The sequence below is a fragment of the Scyliorhinus canicula genome, chromosome 10 (genome assembly GCF_902713615.1).
Source record: "Scyliorhinus canicula chromosome 10, sScyCan1.1, whole genome shotgun sequence".
NCBI classification, from domain to species: Eukaryota; Metazoa; Chordata; class Chondrichthyes; order Carcharhiniformes; family Scyliorhinidae; genus Scyliorhinus; species Scyliorhinus canicula.
Genome location: NC_052155.1, coordinates 124,364,718 through 124,389,123, shown reverse-complemented (window position 1 = coordinate 124,389,123; position 24,406 = coordinate 124,364,718). Strand labels below are relative to the sequence as shown.

At 44.9% G+C, this 24,406-nt stretch overlaps 1 protein-coding gene across 2 annotated transcripts in view; it reads left to right on the top strand.

Moving 5' to 3' along the window:
* The window catches only part of pag1 (phosphoprotein membrane anchor with glycosphingolipid microdomains 1), a 284,245-nt gene that overhangs the window by 237,100 nt on the left and 22,739 nt on the right, over nucleotides 1-24,406 (top strand). For both annotated transcript variants that reach the window (XM_038809688.1, XM_038809687.1), the window contains one exon: nucleotides 20,659-21,009. In XM_038809688.1, the coding sequence (XP_038665616.1) occupies nucleotides 20,659-21,009 (351 nt within the window). The remainder of the gene's footprint in view (nucleotides 1-20,658; nucleotides 21,010-24,406) is intronic.

Below are 24,406 nucleotides of genomic sequence, written 5' to 3'. Positions count from 1 at the left end.
AAGCTTCCACATCCTTCCTAAAATGAGGTGACCAGAACTGCACACAGTACTCCAAATGTGGCCTGACCAAGGTTTTGTACAGCTGCATCATCACCTCACGGGCTCTTAAATTCAATCTCTCTGCTCCTCCACATTGCCAAGAACGCTACCGTTAACCCTGTATTCCGCATTCAGATTTGTCCTTCCAAAATGGACAACCTCACACTTGTCAGGGTTAAACTCCATCTGCCACTTCTCAGCCCAGCTCTGCATTCTATCTATGTCTCTTTGAAGCCGACAACAGCCCTCCTCACTATCCACAACTCCACCAATCTTCGTATCATCTGCAAATTTACTGACCCACCCTTCAACTCCCTCATCCAAGTCGTTAATGAAAATCACAAACAGCAGAGGACCCAGAACTGATCCCTGCGGTACGCCACTGATAACTGGGCTCCAGGCTGAATATTTGCCATCCACCACAACTCTCTGTCTTCTATCGGTTAGCCAGTTTGTTATCCAACTGGCCAAATTTCCCACTATCCCATGCCTCCTTACTTTCTGCATAAGCCTACCATGGGGAACCTTATCAAATGCCTTACTAAAATCCATGTACACTACATCCACTGCTTTACCTTCATCCACATGCTTGGTCACCTCCTCAAAGAATTCAATAAGACTTGTAAGGCAAGACCTACCCCTCACAAATCCGTGCTGACTATCCCTAATCAAGCAATGCCTTTCCAGATGCTCAGAAATCCTATCCCTCAGTACCCTTTCCATTACTTTGCCTACCACCGAAGTAAGACTAACTGGCCTGTAATTCCCAGGGTTATCCCTATTCCCTTTTTGAACAGGGGCACGACATTCGCCACTCTCCAATCCTCTGGTACCACCCCTGTTGACAGCGAGGACGAAAAGATAATTGCCAACGGCTCTGCAATTTCATTTCTTGCTTCCCATAGAATCCTTGGATATATCCCGTCGGGCCCGGGGGACTTGTCTATCCTCAAGTTTTTCAAAACGCGCAACACATCTTCCTTCCTGACAAGTATCTCCTCAAGCTTATCAGTCTGCTTCACGCTGTCCTCTCCAACAATATGGCCCCTCTCGTTTGTAAATACTGAAGAAAAATACTTGTTCAAGACCTCTCCTATCTCTTCAGACTCAATACACAATCTCCCGCTACTGTCCTTAATCGGACCTACCCTCGCTCTAGTCATTCTCATATTTCTCACATATGTGTAAAAGGCCTTGGGGTTTTCCTTGATCCTACCCGCCAAAGATTTTTCATGCCCTCTCTTAGCTCTCCTAATCCTTCACAGCACCAGGGTCCCAGATCGATTCCCGCTTGGGTCACTGTCTGTGCGGAGTCTGCACGTCTCCCCGTGTGTGCGTGGGTTTACTCCGGGTGCTCCGGTTTCCTCCCACAGTCCAAAGATGTGCCGGTTAGGTGGATTGGCCATGCTAAATTGCCCTTAGGTTAGATGGGATTGCTGGGTTACGGGGATAGGGAGGAGATGTGGGCTTAAGTAGGGTGCTCTTTCCAAGAGCAGGTGCAGACTTGATGGCCCGAATGGCCTCCTTCTGCACTGTAAATTCTGTGGAAAAAAAAATTCTATGATAAAATGTTATTGTTCAAAAAAATGCACCGATCCTTTCCCAGTTCCTGCACATGAGAAGTTTTCTTCTCTAGCATTCCTGGCACAAAACCTGCTTGCTAGGCTGACATATTGGGGTTCAATCTCATTTTCTCCAACCTTTTTATGATTATCCATCTGTTAATTTTAGCCTCATGTAAGTTTTCATTTAATTTTGGACAAAGTCAGATATTTGGTGTGTTTATACCTCATTTTCTGTACTATATGTTTGGCAGCCATCGGTGCAATAATGTAAGAGCTGACACTGATAAATAACAGACTTGGTCTCTTAATAAATAATTAAGTTATGCGTCAATTTTGAATAGGCAACTATCTGTAATATCAATGAAGAGATGTTGGATTCTAAGACCGATGCTATTGTGGATTTTGACAATTGATGCTATTGACTTTAATCAGTCCTCATTTCACTCAGTAGGTATTCTTAATTTGTACTTTAGGCTGCAAAAATTGGAACCTAATTGATTTTCCTAATACTTCCAATATATATTGACAGGATAAAGTATTATATTCCTGATTGAGGTGACCATCTGTCTTTTTAGTTTACAAATGGCAATTTTTTTTTTAATTCATGGGAGGTGGACATCTCTGACAGGGCCAGCATTTATTGCCCACCCCTAATTGCCCTGGAACGGAGAGGATTGCTAGGCCATTTTGGAGCGTACTTAAGAGTCAACCACATTGCTGTGGATCTGGAATCACATGTAAGCCAGACAGGATAGGGATGGCCGATTTCCTTCTGTAAAGGACATTAATTAACCAGATGGATTTTACGGCAATTGACAATGCTTTTTGTTTTTCAATTCCAGATTTATATTGAATTCGACTTTCACCATCTGCCATGATGGGATTTGAACCCAGGTCCTCAGAACACGATCCCCTTGGGCGCGATTCTCCGCTCCCCACGCCGGGTGGGAGAATCACGGGAGGGCACCCCGACTAATTTCACGACCCCCTGGCGCCCCCCACCACGATTCTCCCACCCCCCGCTCGGAAGAATCGCCGCTCGCCGTTTTTCACGGCGACCGGCGATTCTCCGACCCGGATGGGCCGAGTGGCCTGCCGTTCGCGACCGTTTCACGGCGGCGGCGGCAACCACACCTGGTTGCTGCCGTCGTGAAATCGCCGTGAGATGCCCGTTTTGGGGCTTGTAGGGGGCCTGGTGGGGAATGAGCACCACGACTGTGCTCGGGAGGGGACAGGCCCGCGATCAGTGCCCACCGATCATCGGGCCGGCGTCTCAATTGGACGCACTATTTCCCCTCCGCCACCCCGCAAGATCAAGCCGCCACGGGAAAGACGGCCACCGTGCATGCGCGGGTTCGAGCTGTCAGCCGTCGTGATGTCATCGCGCATGCGCGGGTTGGAGCCGGCCAACCTGCGAATGCGTGGCTGATGTCACATATGTCCTTGGAGACGGGAATTTGCTGCCCCTGAAGGATTCAGTTGACTCTTAACTGCCCCCCCCCCAACTAAAATGGCCCAGCAAACCACTCCATTCAAGGGCAATTAGGATTGGGCAACAAATGTTGGCCCAACCAGTGATGCCCACATCCCAAGAACAAATTTTTAAAAATGAATTGATATATTAAATATATTCATTAATAATGCCAATTTGGCTCAGTGTTGACACTGTCTTGAGTCAGAAGGCTATATATATTATAAGGCTCGGCCAGCATTTATTGCCCATCCCTAATTGCCCACCAGAAAGTTGGTGGTTAGCGGCATTCTTAAACCACTACAGTATGTGTGGGGTAGGTATACTCACAGTGCTGTTAGGGAGGGAGTTTGAGGATTTTGACCCAGCGATAGTGAAGGAACGGCAATATATTTCCAAGTCAGGATGGTGTGTGGCTTGGAGGGGAACTTTCAGGCGGTGGCATTCCCAGGTATCTGCTGTTCTTGTTGTTCTACAAAGTTGTGGGTTTAGAAGGTGTTGTCTAAGAATCCTTACTGAGTTCTTGCAGTGCATTATGCAGATGGTACACATGGCTGCCACTGTGCATCGGTGGTGGAGGGAGAGAATGTTTGTGGATGGGGCGCCAATCAAGCAGCCTGCATGGTTCTGGATGGTGTTTAGCTTCTTGAGTGTTGTTGGAGCTGCAAGCATCCAGTCAAAAAGAGACCACTCCACCACATTCCTGAATTGTGCCTCGTAGACAGTCGACAAACTTTTGGCAGGGGGGACGGTTGGGAGGTAAGTTACTCGCCGCAGGATTTCTAGCCTCTGACCTGCTCTTGCTGACATTGTATTTATATCATAGAGTTTTTCAGCACAGAAAAAGACCCTTCAATCCATTGTGTTTGTGCTGGCCATCAAACACCTATCGCTTGTAATCTAGCTCATGGTCCGTAGTCTTGTATGGTGTTTCAAGTGCTCACTTTTAAAAAATAAATTTAGAGTACCCAATTCATTTTTTCCAATTAAGGGGCAATTTAGCGTGGTCAATCCACCTGCCCTGCACATCTTTAGCTTGTGGGGGCGAAACCCACGCAAACATGGGGAAATGTGCAAACTCCACACGGGCAGTGACCCAGAGCCGGGATTGAACCTGGGTCCTTGGCCCCGTGAGACAGCAATGCGAACCACTGCGCCACCATGCTGCCCCAAAAAGTTCCGATTAAGTTGTTACTGCAATGGCTGAGAATCAAATCCGGGTCAACTGCTTGGAAGGCAGCTATGCTCACCACTATACCACCATCGTTCACTTTGAAGTGCTTACCTAAATGCTTCTTAAATATAGTGAGGTTCCCAATGTTACCACCCTTTCAGTCAGTGAGCTCCAGATTCCCACCACTCTCTGGGTTTTTCCTCAAGTCCCCTTGAAATTTCCTGATTCTTAACCTTAAATCTATGCCCTTTGGTTGACTTCTCTACTATGGGGACATGTTCCTTCCCATCCACCCCATCTTTGTCCCTCAAACTTTTGTGCACAGATGAGGTCTCCACTCAGAAGTCTCTGCTCTAAGGAAAACAACCCAGCCTATCCAGTCTCTCCTTATAGCTAAAACACTCCAGCCCAGGCGACAACCTGGTGAATCTCCTCTGCACTCTTTCCAGTGCAATCACTTCCTTCCTATAGTGTGGCCACCAAACTGCACACAGTACTCTAGCTGTGGCCTAACAGGTGTTTTATACAGCCCCATCATAACCTGCCTGCTCTTGTATTTCATGCCTCAACTAATAAAGGAAGGTATCCCATATGCTTTCTTAGCCACCTTATCTATCTTCTTCTGCCTTTGGGGATCTTTGGACATGCACCCCAAGGACCTGTTGGTCCTCTGTACTTCTTATCATCCGTCACCTTGTTAGTCCTCCCAAAATGTATCATCTGAGACATTGCAAGGTTAAATTCCATTTGCCATAGATCTGCCCATCTGACCAGCCCATCTATATCATCCCGTAATCTAAGGTTCCCCTCCTCAGTGTTTACCACATCACCAATTTTTGTCTCCCCTGCGAACATACCCCCACATTCACATCTATATGGTCAGTCCCGTTCAGTTTCTTGTCAATGGTAACCCCCAGGACGTTGATAGTGGGGGATTCAGAGATGGTAATGCCAAAGGGTGATGGTTAGATTCTCTCTTTTTGGAGATGGTCATTGCCTGCCGCATGTGTGTTGCAAATGTTACTTGTCACTTATCAGCCCAAGCCTCGATACTGTCTAATTCTTGCTGCATTTGCATATGGACTGCTTCAGTTTCTGAGAAGTTGTGAATGATGCTGAACAGTATGCAGTCATCAGCGAACACCCCCCCCTTCTGACGTTATGATGGCAGGAAGGCCACCGATGAGACACCTAAAGATGGTTGGCACTAGAACACTACCCTGAGGAATCTCTGCAGGGATGTCCTGGGAATGAGATAACTTGCATCCAACAAACGCAACCAGCTTCCTTTGTGCTTGGTATGACTCTAGCGGAGAGTTTTCCACATGATTCCTATTGGCTCCAGTTTTGCTTGGGGTCCATGATGCCACACTCGGTCTAATAACGGTCATGATGGACGTCTGGTGATGGCCATGGTGTGAGTGATTGCACACACAGCAGCTCCTGCTTGAAGGTGTAGAAAAGAGCTCTTTTTACCCCAAATCGGGTGTAACTTCGACAGAAAAGCGTAACTGAAGGTCGGAGAAGAAGTTCCCCCTCGGAATGGCATTTCTGCTCGTTACCAAACTGGGCAGAAGAAGGTGAACGATATGGCCAAGGAGTTGAAAGAGACCTGTTAAGCAGCAGCTAGTGGAAAGTGGGCGGAGGGGGAAGAGTCAGTGTAAGTTGGAAAGCCCCAGATGGAACAGTTGATGGCCTTCATCAAAGAAAGTTCCGCCAGCAGAGGAAGGAGATGCAGGAGGAGCAATCAAAGGCCATCGAAGGGGCTGTGGCACCCCTGAAGAGCTCATTGGAGGGAGTGGAAAAATGTCTGGAGGTTCCGGCGTCGCAGATCCGAGAGATCGAGAGGGTGGTCTCTGAACACAGCGATAAGAGAGGTAGCACTGGAGGCAGAGGTGGGACTCTTAGGAGAGCTTAGCAAGACAATGAGAGCAAAGATGGAGGAGCAGGAAAACTGGTTGAGGAGGCAAAATCTATGAATAGGTGGCCTGCCTGAAGGAGTGGAAGGTGCGAGTACCACGAGGTACATTTCGACCGCTGGCGGCGGAGGGAGGCCCCTGAGGTGGACAAGTCTCTGAGGCAGAAGCCAAGAACTGGGGAGCTGCCGTGGGTAGTTATCGTGAGACCCCGCAAGTTGTGGAGAAAGCAAAGTTCTTGCAGTGGGCCAGGGAGAAGCGGAACTGCAAATGGGAGGGGAACAAAGTCTGAATATGCCAGGACATTGGAGCTGAAATGGCAAAACGGCATGCGGTGTTCAACAGGGCCAAGGCGGTGTTGTATCGACCGCAGATCAAGTTTGGGATGGTCTACCCGGTTACACAATGGGTGACTTATGAAGACCAGGAATATTATTTTGAGATCCCAGAAGCGCCCAATTACTTTATCAAGGAGCATAAACTGGGTGAGGGTGGAGGATTGGTGGGGCGTCAGTACAAGGAGCCTTTGGGGCAGGAGTTGCCACGCTGCCAGGTAATGCTGGTGGAGAAGGCCGAGAGAGGTGGCATGTGGGGGTTGGAGGGACGGAAGATAGATGCGACACAGCGAGGTTGGAGAAGAAATATGGTCAGGGGCAAAGAATGGGACCACCTTAGATGGGCCAGGTGTAGGGTGAAACTAAGAGAAGTAGAGCCAAAAGGGGAGGATGGCAGATGATCGAGGGTAATGGAGGCTTAAGTCCCTGGTATGGTTGATAACATGGAATGTGTGAGGGCTTATTAGACCGGTGAGAAGATCTCAGGTATTTGCGCACCTAGTGAGTTTAAAAGCGGAGGTGGTCTTTCTACAGGAGACGTGTGAAGGACCAGGTTAGGCTAAGAAAGGGATGGATGGAACAGGTTTTCCACTCGGGGTTTGATTCAAAGTCACGGGGGTTGGCCATTTTGATGAGCAAGAAGGAAGTGAGGGACCCAGGTGGGAGATATGTGATGGTGAGTGGGGGTATTAGAGGGGATGCTGGTGGTACTGGTGGATGTATATGCACTGAATTGCGACGATGTACATTTTATGATGGGGTTTCTGGCAGCAATCCCGGACTTGGCCACGCATCAGTTGATTATGGGAGGAGATGTTAATTGTGTCCTAGAGCCGAGGGGAAATATATCGAGCCCCAGGTCAATGGGTAGGATACGAAATGCAAAGGAGCTGGGCTGGTTTATGGAAAAGGTGGATATGGTGGACCGGTGGCGCTTCAAGAACTCCGGGGGAAATTGAGTATTCCTTTCTCTCACATTTTTATAGGGTATATTCAAGAATCTACTTTTGTGGTGAGCCGGGAGGTTTTGGTTGGGGTGGAGGGGGCAGAGTACACGGGAATAGTAATCTCGGACCAAGGGCCCCATTGGCTGGAGATTCGATTTAGATCAGGACGGGAGCAGAGGCCGGGATGGAGGCTTGAGTTGGGGTTGTTGACAGATAGAGGGTTTTGCAATAAAGTGCAGACTGTGATTAAAGATTATGTTGAATTAAACCAAAACGGGGAGGTGTCGGCGACCACATTTGGGAAGCACTAAAAGAGGTGGTCCGAGGGGAGACTATCTCATTCAAGGTACACGCGGATAGGGAAAGGAGGAAGGAATATGAACGGCTAATGAACAAGATAGTTGAGACAGATAGGGAGTACTCTAGGGCGCCCACCATGGAGGGATTGGCAAGGAGGAAGAAATTGCAGGGCAATTGACGATGGGGGGGGGGGGGGGGGGGGGAGGGGCGGTAGGATAGCTGCATAGGGCAAGAGGGGTGCAGTATGAATACGTGGCGAAGGGGAGTCAAATGTTAGCGCATCAGCTACGAATGCAGGCCGCATCCGGGGAAATATTGAAGATACGGACTGGGGCAGGGGATGTGGTGTCAGAGCCGGGGAAGATAAACAAGGTGTTTAGGTATAACTATATACAACTGTACAGGATGGACCGGGGGGGGGCGGGGGGGATGACATGGGACAGTTTTTAAACAAACTGGAGTTTCCACAGTTGAAGGAAGAGAATAGGTAGGCACCAGAGGAGCCCTTGGGACTGAGGGGAGGTATTGAACAGAATAAGGGGTATGAAGTCGGGGAAGGCCTGGCCCGATAGTTACCTGGCGGAATTCTACAAGGCGTTCGCAATGGACCTGGCACCACATCTCTTGGGGGCGTTTATTGAGGCGTTGGAGAAGGGAGAGTTGCTGGAGATGACGATACAGGCAATGATTACAATACCAAAGAGGAGGAAAGACCCATTGGAATGTGGGATGTATAGGCCCATATCACTGTTAAATATGAATGGGAAAGTGCTGACTAAGTTGGGAAGGATGTGTCCCAGGGGTAGTTGCGGAGGACCAGACAGGTTTCGTAAAGGGTAGGCAGCTTTCTAGTAATTATAAGAATGCTGTTAAATGTGGCCATGCCCCCATCAAGTGCTCCGGTACCGGAGGTTGTGGTGTCCATGAACGCGGAGAAGGCATTTGACTGGGTGTTTGAGGTCCTGGGAAGGTTTGGGCTGAAGTATGTGGCATGGATGCGCCTGTTGTAAGTGGCACCAAAGACAAGTGAGCGGACCGATGACATGGGCTCATGAAACTTTGAACTACACAGGAGAATAAGGCAGAGGTGCACGCTTTCGCTGTGGTTGTTTGCACTAGTAATAGAGCCTCTGGCAATGGCTCTTAGGGGTCGACAGAGTGGCAAGGGATTACTAGGGGACGAAGGGAGAGGATCATGGACCTGTTGGGGAGGTTTGGGGCGTTCTCGAGATACAAGTTAAATGTAGGGAAAAGTGAAGTGTTCCCCGTAGAACGAGCTGGATCGGCAAGCCAACCTAGGGGGGATGCTGTTCAAGGTGGCCAGAGACAGGTTTGAGATACCTGGGGATTTAGGTGGCGAGGGAATGGACGATGCTACATAAATGGAATCTAACAAAGCTGGTGGAGGAGGTTAGGGAGGATCTGTGAGGTGGGACACATTGCACCTGACTCTGGCAGGGAGAGTCCAAGTGGTGAAGATAAACATTCTGCTGAGGTTCCTGTTCATATTCCAGACACTCCCGATCTTTGTACCGAAGGCCCTCTTTCGGAAACTGGATATGATTATTTCAGACTTTGTGTACAGGCAGGGAAGGTGCTAAGGGTTAAGAGGACCCTGTTACAGAGGCAGAGGCAGAAGGGGGGGTTAGCATTGCTGAATCTGGTGCACTATTACTGGGTGGCGAGCATGGAGAAGGTGAGATGGTGGTGGGAAAGAAGTGAAGCAGAATGTGTTTGGATGGAGGAAGAATTTTGTAGGGGGCCCAGCTTGAGGGCTACAGTGATGGCAGCATTGCCAATAGCGCCAAGGAAATACATGGAGAGCCCATTGGTACAGTAAACAGTAAAGGTCTGGAACCATCTGAGGAGGGATTTCAGGATAGAAGGGATGTCGGTGCTGGTGCCGCTGTGCAAAAACCACTGATTTGAGCCAGTGCGATAAATGCTATCCATAGGAAGTGGAGAGAAGTGGGGCTAGTTAAGGTGAGGGATCTGTACCTGGAAGAGGGGGTTACCATAATGGAGAAACTGAACGAAAGGGTAGAACTCCTGAGAGGAAGTGAGGTTAGGTACCTACAGGTAATTGTGCGGAAGGTTTGGAAAGAGTTCCGCAGGTTGTCAAGGTACACCCTGATGGAGGTGTACCTCCAATAGGGAATTGCTGCTTCGGAAAGGGGAGGGCAGGATCTGAGATGTATATGGGTGGCTGGGAGAGCAGGGAGATGAATATTTGGTGAAGATTAAGGAAAGGTGGGAGGGGGCGCCGGGAGGGGAGATAAACTGGGGAGCATCGAGTGAAGAGATACGAAGGGTAAATGTGACTTCCTCGTGCGCAAAGATGAGCCTGATACAGTTCAAGATCGTACACAGGATACACATGACGTGGGCAAGAATGTGTGGATTCTTCCAGGGAGTGGCAGACGAGTGTGAGCAGTGTGGGCGGGGACCATCGCATTACGCACATATGTTCTGGGGCTGTGAAAAGTTGGAGAGATTCTGGGAGTGATATCAAGGGAAGTCACAAAGAGAGATTTAAAAGAGAGGAAAAAAGACAGGTCAAGTAAGGATAAAAATATCAAATTTGAAATATTAAAAATTTCTTTTAAAATTTCCAGACCGAAGGAAGGAGACTTCAAATAAAAAAATATTTTCTTTCTGGGAAAGTGAGGTTAATTGGCAGTCATTAACATTTATCACATTGGTAAAAGTATATCTAAATTCTTAATTACAAGACTTGACTTTCTGGTGCATGTTTAATGGGCAACTGATCCCTAAATGTAGCAATTCCCGAAACTCACAGGAAGGGTTATGCGTGAGATTCCATTTTCACAAAATTAGTACTGGAATATCACAAATCAGCTAGCAACCTTTGGGCAATTAGCAGCTCATGGGTATCGCTTCCTTGCTACAAGTTGCCGAATTGTTAATTAATATCAGTCTGTGTCATTCATGAAGTTGCTTGTTCAAGAAATCCTGGTACAGTGCTTTTATTTAAAATAAGATTTGGGAGGAACCTAATAGAAAATACTTAGAAATGTGAATTATTTATAAGGTATTGGTCTGGATTTACAAATAGGAAGCCATGTTAGAGAAATTCAATTGACGTTTCAAATGAAGTAACAAAGGTATGGATAAGGGCCATAATATGCTTGCGTTTCTGGAAAGATTTCCGTAAGATTCCTGTGGCAAAATTGAAATGATTAAAATTTTTAGGCGTTTCCTTTAAATCTGCCACAATAAATAAGTAGTTTTTTTAAAAAGACTAAATTCATGGTGTTGCGAGCACTGTTTCCCTTTGGTCTCCAATAGACCAAAATCCTCAGGGAGATTTCAAAAAACAACTTGAATTGTTCAGTTATGTGCATGACGAATACATCCGTTTCAGTTTAGCTGACAATTATTTAAAACCTCAAATACATGGTAACAATTTTGTGGGTATTTAATAAGCCTAAATTATACAAAATAATCCATCAAATTAGTTTATATTATGAAAAGATGGCCACCGCGGCACTGTAGCCTCAGTAGTATCAACTAGGAGCAGTGCCACTGCTGGGACTGCAGGCAGTCACACCATACCAGGAGACCAGATAAGTCTGGAGCTGGAAGCCTCAATGAGTGGGGTAGGAGGCCAGATTCAAGAGGACAGGGCGAAGGGTTAAAGGATGGGATGACCTTTGGGGGAGTGACTCCAACAGGCCCAAAGAGGTTCCTTCCCTTGTCCCACAGCAGCCTGTCCGCCTGTGCAGCTGCTAAGGGCCTCACGGTAGCATGGTGGTTAGCATCAATGCTTCACAGCTCCAGGGTCCCAGGTTCGATTCCCGGCTGGGTCACTGTCTGTGTGGAGTCTGCACGTCCTCCCCGTGTGTGCGTGGGTTTCCTCCGGGTGCTCCGGTTTCCTCCCACAGTCCAAAGATGTGCGGGTTAGGTGGATTGGCCATGCTAAATTGCCCGTAGTGTAAGGTTAATGGGGGGATTGTTGGGTTATGGGTATACGGGTTACGTGGGTTTAAGTAGGGTGATCATTGTTCGGCACAACATCGAGGGCCGAAGGGCCTGTTCTGTGCTGTACTGTTCTATGTTCTATGGTGTGCCCCCCCACCCCCCAACTCCCAGTGGGGATGGGGTGAGGCCCTTAAGTAGCCATCAATTAGCCACATAAGGACTTAATTTGGCCAAAGGGTGGGTGGCTGAGTGGACTCCCCCACCCCCGCATAAAAATTCAGACAGGTCAGGAGCAGTCGGTGGCAGGAATGCGACTCACAGGATTTTACATTCCCCCCGCCTTCAAATCCACTGGTTGGGGAGCATGAAATCCAGCCCAGTATTATTTAAACTGTTACTTATCTATTTGTTGTTTATTTTCTGTTAATTCAATTTGGTTTTAACTTTCAAATTAATTTCTGATCTTGCGATAGGCTACCACAAGCCAGTTGTTCCGCAAGCTCTCTCTCTCTCTCTACTCTGAGCTGCAATGGTCTTTAGCAAGTTCCCTTGCGCTGATCAAAGCAGCTTTGAACTTCTCTTTAAACCATAAGCCTGTAGTTCTTTACCTTGACCAAACTTCCTTCCTCCTGGTTAATGGCTATTTTTGGTTGACATTTTCGGACTGAGATAGGGCTGCATAATTTTACATAGCCTGAAGTTGTGTGCAAAGTTGGGCGTGATATTGCCGACTGTTCATGCCAGAGGGATATTCCGGTCCCACACCAGGGCACGGGTTTCCTGGTGACGAGGGGTGCACTGTTGACAACAGCGGGGTCGGTAAATCCCGCTGACGGGCCGCCTTCGCCGGCAAAAAACACCCGGCGGGTTGGTCGGTGAATCCTGCCCAATGGTTTTTAAATTAAATGCAACATATGCAATGAGAAATTTCTTAAACTCTACCAGCTTTAGATTTTATCCCTTCTTTGTCATTCATTTGCTGGAGCAAATCTTTCAGGTGTTTAGTGTGCAGTCAGCATGCGAGGTCTGAGTCAGCAGTACAACAAACAACAAGCAGCTGTGGTGGAATATAGTATTTAGGTGCAGGAGTAGGTCATTTGCAAGCCTGCTCTACCATTCACTCTGATCATGGTTGTTATCTCAACGCCACTTTCCTGTCCGCCCGCCATAACTCTGGACTCCCTTGTAGATCAAAAATCTGTCTCACTCTGCCTTGAATCGATTCAATGACTCCGACTCCACTGCTCTCTGGGGAAGAGAATTTTGCAGATTAAGAACTCTGAGAGAAGAAATTTCTCCTCAGTCTTAAAAGAGAGATCTCTTATTCTTAAACTCTGTCCCCTAATTCTAGTCTCCCCCACAAATGGAAACATCCACCCTATCAAATCTCCTCAGGATCTTGTATGTTTAAATAATATCGCCCCTCATTTTTCTAAACTCCAATGGGTATAGGCCCAACCTGTTCAACCTTTTCTGCATACGATAAGTCCTTCATCCCAGGAATGAGTCACGGGAATCTTCTCTGTACTGCATCTAATGTTACTGCATACTTTTTCAATTGACAACACCAAAACCTATCCTGTATTCCAGATGTGGACTCACCAGCGCTCTGCACAGCTGCAATAAAACCTCCCTACTTTTATATTCCATACCCCTTGCAATAAACCAACATTCTGTTTGCCTTCCTAATCAATTGCCGTACCTGCATACTAATGTTTAGTGATTCATGTACCAGGACATACAGATCTCTCTCTACCTCAAGAGTTCTGTAATCTCTCCCCATTTGAGTAATATGCTGTTTTTCTATTCTTCCTGTCAATTTGGAAAAATTCACATTTTCCTGCATTTCTGCCAATTTTTTGCCCACTCATTTAACCTATCTTTATGCATTTTCCAGATACTTGACCTCCTCTTGACAACTTACTTCCCAGATTGGCAATTAAAGATAAAAACAATGTTAATCCTCTTTTTTTTAATATAAATTTAATGTACCCAAGTTCCCTTTTTTTTCCAATTAAGGAGCAATTTAGTGTGGCCAATTCACCTACCTTGCACATATTTGAGTTGTGGGGGTTAGACCAACGCAGATACAGGGAGAATGTGCAAACTCCACAGGGATAGTGATGAGGGGCCGGGATCGAACCCGGAGCATCGGCGCTGCGAGGCAGTAGTGCTAGCCACACCGCAACTGTGCTGCCCCGTAATCCTCTTTATGTTAATATTAATACTCTTGTTTCCAGACATTAGTTCATCCAAATCATAGTTTTGCAAGAACATCTTGTGAAAGTACAAGAAAAGCATATTTTAACCAGTTGTGATCATATGTATACTGTACCCCAATTTGGCAACATATAATTCTAATTCCTTGTCAACATAAGAACATATGAACTAGGAGCAGGAGTAGGCCATCTGGCCCCTCGAGCCTGCTCCGCCATTCAATTAGATCATGGCTGATCTTTTGTGGACTCAGCTCCACTTTCCGGCCCGAACACCATAACCCTTAATCCCTTTATTCTTCAAAAAACTATCTATCTTTACCTTAAAAACATGTAATGAAGGAGCCTCAACTGCTTCACTGGGCAAGGAATTCCATAGATTCACAACCCTTTGGGTGAAGAAGTTCCTCCTAAACTCAGTCCTAAATCTACTTCCCCTTATTTTGAGGCTATGCCCCCTAGTTCTGCTTTCACCCGCCAGTGGAAACAACCTGCCCGCATCTATCCTATCTATTCCCTTCATAATTTTAAATGTTTCTATAAGATCCCCCCTCATCCTTCTAAATTCCAATGAGTACAGTCCCAGTCTACTCAACCTCTCCTCATAATCCAACCCCTTCAGCTCTGGGATTAACCTAGTGAATCTCCTCTGCACACCCTCCAGTGCCAGTACGTCCTTTCTCAAGTAAGGAGACCAAAACTGAACACAATACTCCAGGTGTGGCCTCACTAACACCTTATACAATTGCAACATAACCTCCCTAGTCTTAAACTCCATCCCTCTAGCAATGAAGGACAAAATTCCATTTGCCTTCTTAATCACCTGTTGCACCTGTAAACCAACCTTCTGTGACTCATGCACCAGCACACCCAAGTCTCTCTGCACAGCGGCATGCTTTAATATTTTATGGTTTAAATAATAATCCCGTTTGCTGTTATTCCTACCAAAATGGATAACCTCACATTTGTCAACATTGTATTCCATCTGCCTGACCCTAGCCCATTCACTTAACCTATCCAAATCCCTCTGCAGACTTCCAGTATCCTCTGCACTTTTCCCTTTACCACTCATCTTAGTGTCATCTGCAAACTTGGACACATTGCCCTTGGTCCCCAACTCCAAATCATCTATGTAAATTGTGAACAATTGTGGGCCCAACACGGATCCCTGAGGGACACCACTAGCTACTGATTGCCAACCAGAGAAACACCCATTAATCCCCACTCTTTGCTTTCTATTAATTAACCAATCCTCTATCCATGCTACTACTTTACCCTTAACGCCATGCATCTTTATCTTATGCAGCAACCTTTTGTGTGGCACCTTGTCAAAGGCTTTCTGGAAATCCAGATATACCACATCCATCAGCTCCCCGTTATCTACTGCACTGGTAATGTCCTCAAAAAATTCCACTAAATTAGTTAGGCATGACCTGCCCTTTATGAACCCATGCTGCGTCTGCCCAATGGGACAATTTCTATCCAGATGCCTCGCTATTTCTTCCTTGATGATAGATTCCAGCATCTTCCCTACTACCGAAGTTAAGCTCACTGGCGTATAATTTCCTGCTTTCTGCCTACCTCCTTTTTTAAACAGTGGTGTCACGTTTGCTAATTTCCAATCCACCGGGACGTCTTATGCAAGCATTCTAGGACCGTCGTGAGCCTCCTGTTGTGCCGTAGATCAAAGCATCATCCACATGGCAGATGACATTCTCCAGGCCTTGTGAAATGGCTAATATTATGCATTGCAAAATCTCAAATCCTGAGGAAGTGCTGAATAGCAATCGATCGAAACAGAATCTGCCAAAAGGGATGATAAACTTAGTCAGCAACCTGTATTTCTCGTCTAGTGTAAGTTGTCAGAACTGCTGTTAGCATTAAGCTTTGAAACACTGTGCTTTTAGAGAGCTTGGTCAGGCTGTTGGACATTGAGGTTATTGGGTGGACTTCTCTTGTTGCGTTGTATCAGGTCAACACAGATGCAAATGGACCTGCTTGACTTCCGAACAGGGACCCTTGCTGACAACTAATGAGTAGGCTGTGATGAGGCAGATGACTCCAATTTTGGTCACCTCATCCAGTTGTTGCTGCACTTGCTTTATGAGTGGGTGCAATGTTTCCCATGGTGTGCAATCCTCTCTGTGTAATATTGTATGCAATCTTCAGTCACCTCAATCCAGTGAAGAGTTTGGGAAACGTTTTAAAATTTGGAACCAGACCCTTGCTGGTTGACCGTGTCAATTTTCTGAAGGCAGTTGAGGTTCACACATGCCTTTCTGATTAAAAGAGAAAATGATTGATTGTCGGCTACAAATAATGTCTTATATATTAATTTCTCTTTGTACTGGAGTGTCACCTGCAATATACCTTTAACTGCAAACTTGATGCCATCTGTTCCATACAGCTGTATTGTAGGTGGCATCAGGCATTGGATCACCAGCCATGGTTCCTTATAAGAAAGGACAATAACACTGGCTCCTGTGATGTTGGTGTCTGCATTACTGAGATGTCTGCATTCCAAAAAGCGATTCCAGAATCCTTGACCTCACCCACGGAGCACCCTTGGGTCAATTCCTGGTGTGGTACCTCAATCTCATGGATTGCTTGGGATCCCCCCACCCATCTGGGTGCCTTAGCTTTGTATAACTTTCCAAAGTGTCCCAGGTGGTTGCAGTTTAAGCCTTGCAGTGAGATTGCTGAGCATTGCTCTGGCCTGTGAGATCATTTGGCTTCACAGCATTGACATGATTATCCACCCTCTTGTGGTCAGCTTTGGTATGGTCTTCTTTGGCCTGGAATCTCTCTGCCCCTATGTTGCTTTACTAGCTGGACAGTTGGGGCTGCTCTCTCTTATGGCTTGTTCACGTCACGTAAAATGGACTGGTGCTGTTCGTCGATTTCAGAATGTCTGACTATTTGGGTGACCTTTTCTAAATTCATATCTTCTATTGCCGGTAGTATATCTGAAAGGGCATCGTTGGTTACTCTGACAACAATTCTGTCCCTTGTGATTTTTGACTTAAGGTCACCATAGTCACTGCCTTTAACCAGTCTGTATAATGCACTTATAAAAGAGTCAACAGGTTCTCCAATCTGTTGGACACATTTGTTGAATGTTATTCTCTCTAAATTTCTGTTGCTTCATAGGTTAAAATATGTATAGAATGATTTTAGAACTTAATCAACTTTATCTGAGGATTTATTGTGAGGTCACAATATTATAATCGACCATTGGACCTACTGAATAAATCAGTCAATTCACTTGTTCAATTTTTGTCTTTTTATCTAATCCCAAAGCTATCCTTAAGAATCCTTTCTGCCCCCTGACGAGAGTTAACGCATCCTCATCGTGCGCCAGACTCCGCCTGATGTAATTCAAGGCGGCTCATAGGGCACACATGACTGTGGCCCGGATGAGCAGGTTATTTGAGGAGGTGGAGGATAGGTGTGGGCGCTGTGTGGGAGGTGCTGTGAACTATGTCCATATGTTTTAGGCATGTCTGAGGCTGAGGGGTTTCTGGCAGGGGTTTGCTGACGTCATGTCAGAGGTCTTAAAAGTGAGGGTGGTGCCGAGTCCAAAGGTGGTGATCTTTGGTGTGTCGGAAGACCCGGGAGCCCAGGGGCTGAGAGAGGCTGACATCCTGGCCTTTGCCTCCCTGGTGGCCCAGAGACGGATCTTACTAGGATGGAGGGACTCCGAACCCCCGAAGTTGGGGGTATGGGTTAGCGACAGGGTTTCTCAGACTCGAGAAAATTAAATTTGCCTTGAGGTGTTTGTTGCAGGGGTTTGCTTGGAGCTGGCAGCCGTTCATCGACTTCTTTGAGAAAAACTAAGCTGTCAGCGAGGGCTGGCGAAGGGGGGACATGGGAGAGACAAGTGAGGGCAGGAGAAACAATGGAGGGGAGGCTGGGGAAGGCGGCACTGTTTATGTAAGCCATGTTGGCTGGGGTCTGTGCTCGGGGGAGTTTGTTGGTTATATTGCTGTGTTTTTGCTCTTGTTGAAATTTGACGTTTAAAATTGTTAAAATTATAAATGCCTCAATAAAATACTTTCTTTAAAAACAAGAATCTTTTCTGCCAAAGTCCTCAATTTTGTGTTTGCTCTGGCACTTGAATCAGTCCAAATTTGTCTGGTAATGCTGATTTGTTATCCAGATTTAAAATTAACAATAGTTCTAGCTTCAACTGCTGTTTGTGGGAGAGAGTTCCAAACCTCTACCACCCTTTCAGTGAAGAGGTTTTCCGAACATCTCTCCTGAACAGTCTAGCCCTAATTTGTAGACAATGCCCCCTAGTTTTAGATCTCCAACCAATGGAACTAGTTTATCTTTATCTACCCTGTCTTTCCCTGTTAATATCTTGAATACTTCAATCAGATTACAGAAGCTTTTTAAACTAGTCCTGGCTTAGTACTGATTTATTTGCTCACCTGTACTCGGTCCGTTGACTCTGCCCTGTATGGGCATTCACAATGGAACGTCTCAAAATCTTGTGGAGTCCTCAGCTGCATAGTGGAGTTTTGAGTTTCTTCTGTCTTTCTGTTTCCAGTTCAGCAATGGAGCTTCTTTCAACTGATCTCCCTCTGTGCCTTCACTTTATGCACTTTGTTAGATCTGAGTGCTGCTCCTTTAACTTCCCAGCTTTTGAATTTCTGCTCCAGCATAGCTGAGGTTCTGTGTTTTTCCGTGAGCTGTCACCGAGCTGTACGTTGTATGTTCAGTAGGTCTCACAAAGTTCTGAGTCTTGTATGCTTGAGCATTATGTTTATGAATAACACATAACTATCTACATATATACAGGGTATAGCCCATGTTGTGAGATAATTCCATGCGTGCTTTTTTTTTTTCAATTAAGGGGCAATTTAGCATGGCCAATTCATCTCTGCACATCTTTGGGTTGTGGGAGTGAGGCCCACGCACTCACTGGGAGAATGCGCAAACTCCACGCAGACAGTGACCCGAGGCCGAGATTGAACCCAGGTCCTCAGTGCTGTGAGGCAGCAATGCTAACTACTGTGCCACCCTTCATGCTTGCTTCTACACAGGTCTCTGTTCAGTCCGCAGTTGACTCTGGTCTCAAGTCATATGTCTCTTTCCACCAAACTGCGGGTGAAAATGTTTCTGAGTCCCACAGTAGCTCTTGCTATGCCCTTGTACCATAACAGTGATTCTACATTCATTCTAATATTGTTTCAGTGTAAGTTTTTGAACTAAGTAAAGTATATCACACACAGCCTCAGGCACTATTTTGCAAATGTTAGTTATTCAACATAATACTGCCAGGTATACTCAATTAAGCGTATTATACTTTACATATGTAAAATCCAATTAGGCAGTGACAGCCTCAGCTCATTTGTTAGACTCTCGTCTCTGAATCACAAAGTTCTATGTTCAAGTCCCACTCTGGGGCTTGAGCCCAAAAGCAAAACTGACACTCCAGTGGGGTACTGAAGGAGTGCTGCACTGTTGAGGTGTCATCTTTCTGACAAGACAATAAACCAATGCCCCATCTGCCTGCCCAGGTGGATGTAAAAGATTCCATGGTACTATTTTGAAGAAGAGCAGGAGAGTTACCCGACATGCCCTGGCCAATGTTTATCTCAATCAATATCACAAAAACAGGTTTTCTGGTTACAATCCCTTGGCTGTTTATGTGAGTTTGCTGTGAACAAATTGACTGCTGCATTTTCTACATTGCAAAAGTGACTAAACTTCAAAAATACTTCACTGTCTGTAAAGCACTTTGAGATCTTCAGTGGTCATGAAAAGTGCTCTAATAATGCAAGTACTTTTATGTACTGTCTTCCAAAATCTGAATCATATCTGATTTACATTTACAAGTTCTACTTCCACTGTCTCCTAAATGAGTTTGTTCCATAGATTTATCACTGAATTAATGTTTTAAATATTACCCATTTCTAATCTCAGTGAAAAAGTAGACATTTCTTGTGAAATGCTGACTGTTGGCGTGCAAGCTCCTCTAGTTATCTCTTACTTTGTTTGTAATTCATTCTTATTTTAACAACAGCGTGCTCAGTACTTGAACATTGTGAACACAATTCATACATTGAATTCATCCACAATTGCAAAATGAACATAATACTACAGTAACCCTATGGATCAACATTACTTCACAGTAAAAAGTCTGATTTTAAAAAGACAACACTAATGATGAGCATAATACTGGAAAATAAGTCATTTGTAAGCCATGTCTTTATTGATTTTCATACAGATTGCTGAGTTGATTCATGCTTTCCAGTGATATTGTGCCTGAACTCTGTAAACACTCTAGTGAATTTCTCTGTAGCTCTCATTTCATGGCATGTGCTCTGAGCTCAAAAGTCTTTCTAATGTACTGTCTTTATTGAACTGAACCCCCAGGCATTCCTTCATAGCAGAGGTCATAGGACTAGGCCAGGCCAAGGGCATGAAGTCATGATTGCATTTCAAAACACATCAGAATGGATCTTTAGATAGTACAATGGATGGTTCCTTTATCCTCTTTATTATCAGATAAATTAAAAGTTCCTGAATTTTGCAATGCAATAGTACCGATCAAGCCGAAAAATACTAACTATGTATTATTTTGGAGTTTGTTGGCACTTATATTTGATTGGGCAGCATCAGTTTGGGAAGTGATACTTTTTAAACTCATGATACAACAGGCCCAGAATCTGTAAAATAAAATGTTTGGTCGTGGCTTGTTTTGACAATCTGGAAATCTAATGCTCGATAATTGTTTCTTCCCAGATTACAGCCATGTACTCCACTGTGAATAAACCAACAAAGCGATGGTCTCAAGCAGAGGCAGAGCAGGAAGGTGGATATGCCAGCATTGATGAGGTGACTCCTCAAAGACGTCCATCTACAGCCAGTCATCTTTATGCTTCTGTAGCTGACTGTGAAAGAGAATCCAGAGTTGCAGGTCAGAATGAATCTGTAAGTGATGTGGGAGAGGACATTGATCCAGGATATGAACCCATCAGAGCTCTAAAAGAGGAATCTCCAGAACAGGAAACTGAATCTAATGGAAACCAATCTCTGTGCACCGAAGGCGAGAATCATTATGAAAGCATCCGGGAATTGCAACAGAAACAAAACGTGAATAACCCTAATATTTAACTGTGGACATCATTTCGCACATTTGAGTCACACTCTCGGCTTTTATTTAAAATTATTTTCTTGGCATTTCTTATACTAGACACCTAGTAACCAGAATGTAAGGAGGAAATATTTCCTGATTACATCTACTCGTGCTCCGATACATTATGAATATTTTATCTCTGTTGAATCAGGCTTTTGGGAAAGGGAAAGACTGATGTCTGGGTGTCTAAATCGGGGAGTTTCTCTTTGAGCCTGCTTTTATGCACAAACAGATTATACTGCAGAAATAAATAGCTGCAATTAATGCAGCTGTGTTCTTTACAGAATGCAGTATGGTGAACTGAGCACTTATGTTTGGTACATTTTATTTAGGGTACAGAAAAATGTGTTCTTTTCAGAAATTAAAATATTCTAAGTGCACAGCAAAACAAGTATTTCTCTTTTGGTGGAAGTGCATTAGTAAATTGCAACATGGGACAATAACCATAGGAAAATGAATACTTGTGCAAATAAGCTAATAGAGAGAAAGTTCATGTTTAAATGGTTATTTCCAAAAACATTTGAAATATGTACTTAATTTAATAGGCTTAACCACAGTGATGTGTCTCATTAAGAGATTTTCCTGTTTTAAACTTGGGGCCTGTGTGTGAACCAGCCCTACCTTACTTCCCCTTATTGGTACCAGTATCTTGCTGTTACTCTTTAACACAAAAACCATCGTGAAGGATTTTGTTACTGTCCATTGAGTGTGAACTTTATTTCTACTTTCCAAAGGATGGTCATAAGAATGTATAAATTGATGTCTTCACCCAACCCATTCATGCACCAGCAATGAACATTCAGAACTGCACTTGCAGCTCAAATAATAGAAAAGCACAAAATCTCCAGGGCATGTTTATTTAAGACCGAACATTTGCAATGAGTGGAAGAAAACAATTTTTTCTTCTATCCTCTTGGAATATTATTCCAGTTCTGCACCAGATACTTGTCTGCCTACTAATTTCAGATTTGTGAAAGAGTGACTCAATAAACTGCTCTTAAACCTTTCTGAAGGAAAACTGCTCTTATGATGTTGATGTAATGGAAGTATTTAAAAAGAAACTAAGCGATCCCACATACCAGCTTCAATGTACCAGCACCTCCAAAAATTGCTCACCACTGCCTCCTACAGAAGTTAGACATGCAGCTGTATTGTAATCCCATTGGAGCAACATGCTTAGGCCTACATAGATAATTAAGCCTGATCTGTTGACAAACAGGGCAGACAGTTAAAATAAGCAGTCATTCTCAACTGAAATCTGGCACAACCCTTCCAGATTGGTTCTTCAAGTAAGAGATGACAAAGAGTCACCAAATTCAAAACGTTAGCTCCCTTCTCTCTCCACAGATTCTGTCAGACCTGCTGCGATTGTCCAATATTTTCTGTTTTGTTTCAGATTTCAGCATCTGCAGTAATTTGCTTCTTTCTTCAAGTAAATAGTTTGTTAAATAAGAGTCTTGCGTTTCTAGATATAGGAAGAGGTTAGTCATCTTCAAAAGCTTCCATGTTAAAGCCTAATAATTCCAAATGGATTAGGCACTTGGTTTGATTACGAACATGTGCTTTATATCATAAACCACATTGTTGGGTAGTTTTCTATGCTTGTTGGGTACGACATCCCAATTAAAAGATGGTTCCATTATTTTGTAACTCCTGTCTTTTTACATTAGCAAACCAAAACTGATTGTAACGTCTGCAGTGTCTAGCACAGTGGCACAGTAGTTAGCACTGCTGCCTTACAGTGCCAGGGACCCGGGTTTAATTCCAGCCTTGGGTCACTGTCTGTGTAGAGTTTGTACATTTTCCCTGTGTCTGCATGGGATTCCTCCGGATCCTCTGGTTTCCTCCCACCGTCCAAGTGCAGGTTAGGTGGATTGGCCATGTTCTAGATTCCCCAGTCTCGAAGGCACCCTCCATATCTACTCTGTCAAATCCCTTCAGAAGTTAGTTTGTTGCAATACGATCTCTTTTAAACTCCAGAGAGTATAGGTCTCACATAGGGGCGGCATGGTGGTGCAGTGGTTAGCAATGCTGCCTACGGTGCTGAGGACCCGGGTTCGATCCCAGCCCCAGGTCACTGTCTGTGTGGAGTTTGTGCATTCTCACCATGTCTGCGTCAGTTTCAGCCCCATAACTCAGGGTAGGTAGATTGGCCACACTAAACTGCCGCTTAATTGGAAAAAACATAATTGGGTACTCTAAATTTATTTTTTAAAAAGTAAAGGACTCTCATCTTCGCTTAAGAACTAATCCAGGAAACCTTCATTGTTCCACCTCCGAAGCAAGTAAATCCTTTCTTAGATATGGAAACTAAAACTGTGCACAGTACTTGAGGTGTAGTCTCATTAAAAACCCTATACCATTGCAGCTTTGTTCCTGTACTCCAGTCTCCTTACAGTAAAAGCCTGCATGCCATTTGCCTTTCTGATTGCTTGCTGTGCTTGCCTGTTAACTTTGCATTGCTTGTACGAGTATACCCTAGTATCTTGAAACACCAACATTGAAACTTTTCACACCTTACAAAATAATCTGCTTTCCTATTATTAACTAAATAAATAACCTCACATTTTCCCACATAATATACCATCTGCCACCTTGTTACCCACTTACTTAAAATGAGCAAGATTTAATTTGCAAAACAGGGGTCTTGCCCATCAGTTAGAGAACTGGTAGGGAATCACAGGAACATAGGAATTAGGAGCAGAAGTAGGCAATTCAGCCCTTCGAGCCTGCTCCGTCTTTTAATCAGATCATGGCTGATCTCTTCATGGTCTCAAATCCACTTCCCTACCATTTCCCCATATCCCCTTAACCCACTTTTTATCAGAGATTCTACCGCACTATGGGGCAGCAAGTTTCACAAATTCACCACCCTCTGTGAGAAGTAGTTCCTCCACATCTCAAATCTACCCCCCTCAATCTATATCTGTGACCTCTCGTTCTAGATTGCCCCACAAGGGGGAGCATTTCGTCTCTGTTTACTTTATCAATCCCTTTTGGTATTTTATATACCTCAATCAGATCCCCTCTCATCTTCCTTAATTCCAGCTCAAACTGTTTCATCTCTCCTCATATGTCAGCACTTTCATCCCTGGAATCAATCTGGTGAACCTCCTCTGAACTGCCTCCAATGCCACCACAGCCTTCCTCAAATAAGGAGTCCAAAACTGGACGCAATACTCCAGATGTTGTCTCGCCAACACTTTATACAATTGCAACAACACTTCTCTACCTGTATACTCCAGTCCTTTTGTAATAAATACTCACATTCTATTTGCCTTTTTAATTACATGCTTGACCTGCATACTGACTTCCTGCGATTCATGAACAAAGACACCCAGATCCCTCTGCCTA